This window comes from Pundamilia nyererei, unplaced genomic scaffold (assembly GCF_000239375.1).
Source record: "Pundamilia nyererei isolate P.nyererei 1_Seehausen unplaced genomic scaffold, PunNye1.0 scaffold00041, whole genome shotgun sequence".
NCBI lineage: Eukaryota > Metazoa > Chordata > Actinopteri > Cichliformes > Cichlidae > Pundamilia > Pundamilia nyererei.
Genome location: NW_005187442.1, coordinates 3334777 through 3342176, shown reverse-complemented (window position 1 = coordinate 3342176; position 7400 = coordinate 3334777). Strand labels below are relative to the sequence as shown.

The following is a 7400-nucleotide window of genomic DNA, read 5'->3' as shown; positions in this document are numbered from 1 at the left end:
ATATTGCATAGCTTTCTTGTTATACGTAAAATTGTATTGTATTTATTTAAATTTTTACTTTTTAATTATTTTATTTGCATTTTTTAATCACTCTCTTATATTTAAATGTTCATTTGCTATTTCATCTAGGGTTTGAGAGTAACGAAATTTCTATTCTCTGTATGTCCTGTACATGTGGCAGAATTGACAAATAAAGTTGACTTTGACTTGACTTGAAGAGCAAAACCAAGCACATTTTTAGTTTTAAGATACAAAAAAGCTCACCTTCCCCCTCATTGTTGAATCCGTAGGCTTTGATAACCTCTTGTTGAATTTGGGTGGCCACAGGGAGCACAAGCTGCAGCATCTTGCCCATGTCGTTGCAGGCGCTCTCTCTGGCCTCCTCCATCCGTGCGGCATTCTCCGGTACTGAGAATGCCTGGATCACCTCGCTCAAAACCACTGTGAAAAAAAAAGCTTTTTTAGTAGCTGCTCCACAAAGTAAAAAAAACCCAACCTTTTCCTGACATTGCTGCACATTTTAGAAGAAATTATCAACTTAATTAATCTCAGCTCTGCTTTTCGCAGGTGATGTGGTTCTGTTGGCTCGCACTGGAACAGTTTGCAGCCGAGTGTGAAGCGGTGGGAATGAGATTCAGCACCCTAAATTTTGAGGCCGTGGTCCTCAGCTGGAAAAGGGTAGAGTGCCCACTCCAGGTCAGGGATGAGTGGAGGAGTTTAAGTATCTCTGGGTCTTGTTCACGCGTGAAGGGAGAAGGGAGCGGGAGATCGACAGACGGATTGGTGCAGTGATGCAGACGCTGTAGCAGAGAGCTACTGTGGTGAAGAGAGCTGAGTGTAAAAGTGATGCTCCTAATTTACTGGTCGATCTACGCCCCTACCCTCATCTATGGTCACGAGCTTTGGGTAGTGACCTAAAGAACAAGATTGCAGATACAAGTGGCAGAAATGGGTTTCCTCCAAAGGGTGGCTAGCCTTTCCCTTAGTGATAGGGTGAGGAGCTCGGCCATCTGGGAGGGGCTCACAGTAGAGACGCTGCTCCTCCACATTGAAAGAGCCAGTTGAGGTGGTTCGGGCATCTGACAAGGATGCCTCCTGAGCTCCTCGTGGGTGTTCTGAGCATGTCTCACCGGGAGGAGGTCCCGGGGCAGACCCAGGGCGCGCTGGAGAGATTATATGTCTCAGCTGGCCTGGTTTGGTGTTCCTCTGGATAAGCTGGAGGTGGTGGCCGGGGATAGCTAGGTCTGGGCTTCTCTGCTTGGGCTGCTGCCCCGCAGGTCCCGGATAAGCAGAAGAAGAAGGATGGATGGCAGTACAGTAACTAATCTGGAGCCTGAAAATCACCATCACTAATTCTTCTTCTTACTTTTCATGAACAAAGAAAGTGCACCCCATCCAACTCCAGGGCCCTATACTACAAAAAAAGTTCACAACACCCAGGCTATTTTACCGTTATCTAGATTCTCTTATGCTAACACTGGCGATCAGGATAAAAGGTCACACAAAGCTGGTTATCAGCTCAATAAGTTAACCCAGGGTTTCTCTTGTGCGTCAACACAAGAAGGGTGGTATTGGCTGCATCTAACCAATCTAAAAGAGGCATTTCACGGATCATATGATCTTCTTCCACACAAAATGATCCCTATGAGTGTCACCTAATCCAGAAACTATCAATGCGTGATTAAACGTCTAGGATGAAAGCTTTAGATTTCGGACACAAAACAGTAAAATAAATATTTTCATTCCAGTTGATTATTTTAACACTGAGTGCGCTCTCAGTCCTGCTGTTTATTTCTAAGGTGATGGCTGTGCATTAGAGCTCTGAAACTTTAAACTGGATCCATTTGAATATTAAAGCTTACTGTCCCACAGCTTAATACTATTATTAATAATATTATTCTGAATAAAGGAGATGTTTACATTGCCATAGTTTATTGCAGATAAAAGTTAAAACCATATTATTGATTGAACAGGCATTCTTTGTGTGTCCTGTGTTCTAGTAGCTGTAATACCACCAGAGTAAAAGATTAGAATTAAGCATAACAGCATTTTATACATTTTTTAAATCACCAAGTTAATCATGCACATTGCCGTTATAATATGACTCACAGGTTGTGCTTCATTCAGTGGTTTTACTAAGGTACACATTAATAAGCTGCACACACAAGCATAGACCAGCATACAATCTATGTTGCAATTAAAACGTGCTGTGAATAAAAGGATCAGTGAATCATGCCGCTTCCAGTTGATTTTAAACTTAAACTCAGAACATAACCCGCTCTTAAAAATGTAAGTTTTTGGTCTCTCAGCTGCAGACTCAGTGCTGTTTAAGGGCTTGAAAGTAAATATTAAATATAAAAACAGAATTCAAACACAGGATTACTACAAATTTGATATGAGGTCATTAAGGACAGTGTAGCCGTCCTGTTTTAGGTTTATATATTACTACTTATTTTATATTACTATTTATTACTCATAAAACAAAAAGCTGTTGTAAAATTGTTTGCTGCCAACACAGAAAACAAGGAATAAGTTGTGTCTAAAAATCTGTATTTATTACTGATGCTCATCAGGGAAACACAGAAACTTTACATCCTACAACTCTCCCCACAGAGTTCTCCCGGGTCTTCCAGGTTAAGTCTACAGCATAAATTACCGTGATGACTTACCTCGGTAAAAAGTGAACCACCTATGTAGTACAGAAAACCTAGGGTTAACCCTGAAGCTACCTGGATAATCCAAAATCCTGCTGACAAGTACAGGTCTCGGTCTTACAAATGCAACGTACGAGTACTTGCCCAGTATTTATTCAGCAACAATATGGACCACCTGGGGAAGAGTAAACAAGTAGAAACGGGAGCTTTTATATATATAAACCAGCTGTTCCTCTCACCTCTGGTCTGCTCAACTGTCAGAGTGGGCTGCTGTGCTGGAGCTGAGGCCATGTCTGCAGAGAAAACAGAAAGCCACGAAAAAAATAAAGCTACTGTAGACGCACAGATGTAGACAAAATTAAAAACATTTACATTTTGTAATAATAAAAGTAGGAAAATTAAAGGAAGATCGAGGTAGCTTCAAGAATATGAATCATCTTTGTTTTATTGAAATATATTTTAATGTATATCATAATGAGAACTGTTAGCTTGATAAACCAATAAAAAAAAATATAGAAACCGCAATAATAGCACAACGACACGTATATATAAAGGAGACGTGGTGGTTATGTGGTGATTAGCATCTGTCTCCGATCGTTCATTAAGTAGCTTCAGTAGCTTAAAATTTGACGGTTATCAACAGCAACAGCAGCTAAAAATCCATTTATTTATTTACCAAACTAAATGAACATAAAACAGTATAACATTTGGGGAACTCACCTCTACTGAAAACAATCACTAAGCTAGCAACAGAACTGTGAAACTGTCGTAAAACGGGGACTGTTGGAGGCTTCTTGCGACACACCATCCTGCTTTCAGATAGACGTCGACGTAAAATGTAAACATACCTGTTACTAAGCTAGTAGCAAGTCATCAAACTTAGACTGAAAGTTCGTGTGTGCGAGAGAGATTTACTGTGCTTCGAAGGGCTTATAACTTTAACGTAAGCTTATAGAAGTTGTGAATGAGTTGCTGTCGGTTCTTAATTATCCATGGAGCAAAAGCTGGCAGAGTTCAGAGCCAGACGACAGGCTGAAAAAGCTGCTCAGAAGAGTGAGACTACTGGTTCACAATCCAGAGGGGAGACAGCAGCAGACACCGCTGCTCAGTGTGATAAAACACCCACAGCTGACAGTCTGCAGCCTGAAGACAGGGCACGAAACAACCAGACTGCGACCGACGGCTCTCAAAGCAGCGTAAGAGATAATTTCAATCGGGAAGCTCATGAACTTCCCGATTTAGCTTGTTATTTTAAAGATCGGACTGTGCGTGATAAATAGATTGCTTCGTCTGCTTTGCACTAATAGTATTGTTTTACAATTGGCAATAATTTAAAAAAGCACACTCACGAACAATGACAAAGTAAACCATCAAATATAACAGTAAACAAACGCACAGACCACATCATTAGTTACACCTGCTAAAAGTGATTTCCATCGTTTCTATTTTTTCATATCTAATATATTTGCCCACACTGGTAAATAGGCTGTAGTCAACAGGATTTACGAAGGGTTTACATATAAAATAAAGAGTTAAATAAAGAAAATGATTTGAAGGTATTTCCATGACGTTATTTCACCTACCCTGTTTTCTACATTGGCCATTTAAAATATCTTCTAATGTTATTGGGGTGTTTTGTTTTGACTTGATATAATTCACAAAAAGATATGTTTTAGATACTTTTGACAGATTATAGGCCAACAGTGTTTACAACTGTGTAAAATAAGCAGTCCTTTTTTGTCAAGTACCAGAACACACCTTCTGGTATTTCGTTTGAAATCAGGTTGGACCTCCTTTAGCCACCACAACTGCCTATATTATTCGTGGGATAGATTTAACAAATTGCTGGAAACAAACATAAGATCACAGAGGTGCTCTATTGGATTGAGGTCTCATAACTGTCCATTCGAGGACAGTTATGGTTTCTTAACATTGTCTTGTTAAGAAACCAGTTTGAGATGATTTGTGGTTGTGACATGTTACCCTGCTGGACAGAGCCATTAGAAGATAGGTAAACTGTGGTCATAAAGGTATGCACTTCTGGGTACCTTGGTTGTAACGATTGGTTGAGTTACTGTTTCCAAAAAAGTGTTGGCTTTTGATGGCATTATCTACAAGAGAACTGCTACCCACTGGATATTTTTTCTTTTTTGAACCATTCTCTCTAAAGATTAGAAATAAATGCCTTTGTGGGAAAAATAATAAAGTAGCTGTATTGATTGCAATGTATTGATTTGGAGATCCAAGCTATTTTTTGTAAGCTCATATTATTTCTCAGCAGCGAAGGAATACTCACTGTACTGTATATGTTCATTTAATCCCCACTAAGTCATGTACAATTTGTGAGCTGTTTCTAAGAAAACTGACATCCTATTGTTTATTTATTTTATCCAGTTTGGTGTATTTGTAGCATCACATGTTTTTATTCTTCTCTTCTTCTTTTTCTGTTGTGTATTCACTATAGGATCGTGGAGACTGGCTGCTGGATAGCGCTCTGGGAAAGTGGCTGGCTTCCCGACAGTTTGTCATTTCTAACATCACTTTACTAAAAGTGCTGCTATGGCTGGTTCTGCTGGGTCTGTTTGCCGAAATGGAGTTTGGTCTCCCCTTTTTTGTCATCTCTCTCTTCTACTGGCTCTATGAAGGACTCCGGAGCCCAGCGCCGCGCAAGCCTGGTGAACTGAGTGCTTATTCAGTCTTCAATCCAGACTGTCAACCTCTGCTGGGTGCTCTAACCGCAGAGCAGCTAGAGGGAGAGATGGGCTACAGACCTCTAGCAAACAGATGACTTGCCTGTGATATGCACATTGACATCAAATATTTAAATTTTCATCTGAAAAATGTTAACTTTTCTCCCATTTTTTTAGTTGCTGCTTCTGTATGCCACATTAAAATGTAACTGGTCAGCCAAAAGTTTTATTTCTGTTTCTACTGTAAACTACTTTGATAGTGTACATCAGTTATATATAATGGCTAAATCATGATGGTGGGTTGGCATGTCTGTAATACAAGTTTTTTTTTTTTCATTTAAACATGGATGTACTCCTAATTCTCTGATCAATGTGAGTTTATTTGAAAATACAGAAGCCATATTGAGGATTAAAGAAAAAAAAAACAGCCTCTACTGAGTCAAATGAACTGCTTTTAATTTAACTCAGTAAATGGCTATTTTATTTTATTTTATTTTATGTTTACATCTTAATTTCTTAACTTTACATCTTTGTGTTTTTTCTTTAGCTACTAGAGTAGCTCAAAATAATCTGTTGTATTCTAGGCCTTTAAGCGACCTTACTGCTGATTGGTTGCTCCTGTCAAACAGATGATTGAAAAAGCATGTGAGCATTCACTAGAGATGACCAAGTTAAGGTATGTGGTCTTATTGATATCACACAGGGTCAAGTGTACAACAAGTGCTGAAACCCTGCATTTAAAGCAGCAGCTTTTGGTTCTCAATGATTATTTGTGCAGACACATGAACATCCACTACTGTAATGCTGCATATGACAGAAAATTAGGAGGGAAAAAAAGTACAGATGTCCGATAACAAATTGTGTTTGCGATTCACGAAGTGGAGTTCTAAAATGCAAAACACAGCTTTCTCACTGAAAACAGAATTACGGTCAAGAAAACTGAATGTTAAATAAAATTTAAACAAAAAACTGTACGGCTGTCCTTCCTTTCCTCCCCTTCGACGAAACCGGCGGGCACTTTGACCCGTCACATCTATCATTACAGAGAAAACGTGTTTCACGAGCAAAAGCGAGATGGTTCACCTCCATATTCCGGTGCTTCCGTAACGGTTTTACATTGTGATTAGACCAGTTTTAAGCAAAATTTTACGTTGTTTTGCGTAACACAAATTCGAATTACTTACACACATTCATATATGAGAGATAATTGCTGTATTTTAATCCGTGTCGGCGTTCTTATTATTTGTTGACGGGTTCATTCTGAAACGTTGCTGAGAGTTTGTCTTTTGGGCGAGGGGGTACTATCTTGTGGGGATCAAAGGTCTACCACTTCCTGCATCTCCCTCCTTCACAATCTCCAGGTGCAGTCCAGGAAAACTGTGGCTATTGCACAGCGTTAGCATCAGTAAGTACTCATCAAAGTTAAGAGGATATATTTTTTAATATTCTTCATTTTAGATTTTTAGTCACCTAGCTTTGAGCTATAGCATGGTGGCTAATTAGCCTTAACTGCACGAGCTTACTTAGAATTCCGTTTACACCCGACTTTTAGATACTTAGCTAAACTAATCACTCTAAAATGCAAAGTTAACTACTTAATATTTAAGCTACGAAGCTGGTTATCGAAAGACGGCATTCATTGAGTTTTGAACTATCAATGTTAGGCTGTTATTAAGTACATTTAGTACTGTACTTACTAAAATGCAATCTTAACATACTTAAACTTTAGTCTTGTTTACTTGTGAGACCTTATACCTGTACTGCACTATATTTCAGCGAGTAATGTTTATGTTTGTGTAATTTAATTACTTTACAAATTTATGCACATGAGTACAAGGTATACTAGAAATTATTGATTTACACAGTAAAGTACAGCTGAATGATTAGTCAATTAATCAGCTGCTGCACCCACAGCATAACCTATGCCACAGATGACCATATTCGGGATATCCACATCCTTTAGCATTATAGGGAGTGGAGAGTGGAAAGACCTGCTTGAGTAGTCGTTTTTAGACCAGTCAGACCTGTATGTATGTATGTGTGTGTGTGTGTGTGT

General features: G+C 39.0%; 3 protein-coding genes across 3 annotated transcripts in view; 2 read left to right on the top strand and 1 right to left on the bottom strand.

The window, feature by feature from the left end:
* grcc10 (gene rich cluster, C10 gene) overlaps positions 1 to 3476 on the bottom strand; it is a 7307-nt gene extending 3831 nt beyond the window's left edge. The window contains exons 1-3 of the mRNA XM_005731156.2: positions 3375 to 3476; positions 2894 to 2947; positions 265 to 441 (exon numbers count right to left, since the gene is read on the bottom strand). Coding sequence (XP_005731213.1) covers positions 265 to 441; positions 2894 to 2947; positions 3375 to 3462 — 319 coding nt within the window. The 5' untranslated portion in view covers positions 3463 to 3476. The remainder of the gene's footprint in view (positions 1 to 264; positions 442 to 2893; positions 2948 to 3374) is intronic.
* A 164-nt stretch (positions 3477 to 3640) lies between these two features.
* Positions 3641 to 6281, top strand: saysd1 (SAYSVFN motif domain containing 1). The gene is made up of 2 exons (XM_005731155.2): positions 3641 to 3850; positions 5119 to 6281. Exons 1-2 carry the CDS (start codon positions 3647 to 3649, stop codon positions 5440 to 5442), a joined length of 528 nt encoding a protein of 175 aa, XP_005731212.1. The 5' UTR covers positions 3641 to 3646; the 3' UTR covers positions 5443 to 6281.
* A 132-nt stretch (positions 6282 to 6413) lies between these two features.
* Positions 6414 to 7400, top strand: part of bpnt1 (bisphosphate nucleotidase 1) — a 5496-nt gene continuing 4509 nt past the window's right edge. Inside the window, exon 1 of the mRNA XM_005731154.1 lies at positions 6414 to 6749. The gene's annotated coding sequence lies outside the window, so the exon portion shown is untranslated. The remainder of the gene's footprint in view (positions 6750 to 7400) is intronic.

Excerpts from the sequence above, each read along its gene's own strand:
- saysd1 (XM_005731155.2), top strand. The coding sequence starts at position 3,647 with ATGGAGCAAAAGCTGGCAGAGTTCAGAGCCAGACGACAGGCTGAAAAA. Across the intron at positions 3,851-5,118 it reads CCGACGGCTCTCAAAGCAGC|GATCGTGGAGACTGGCTGCT; the intron begins GTAAGAGATAAT and ends TATTCACTATAG.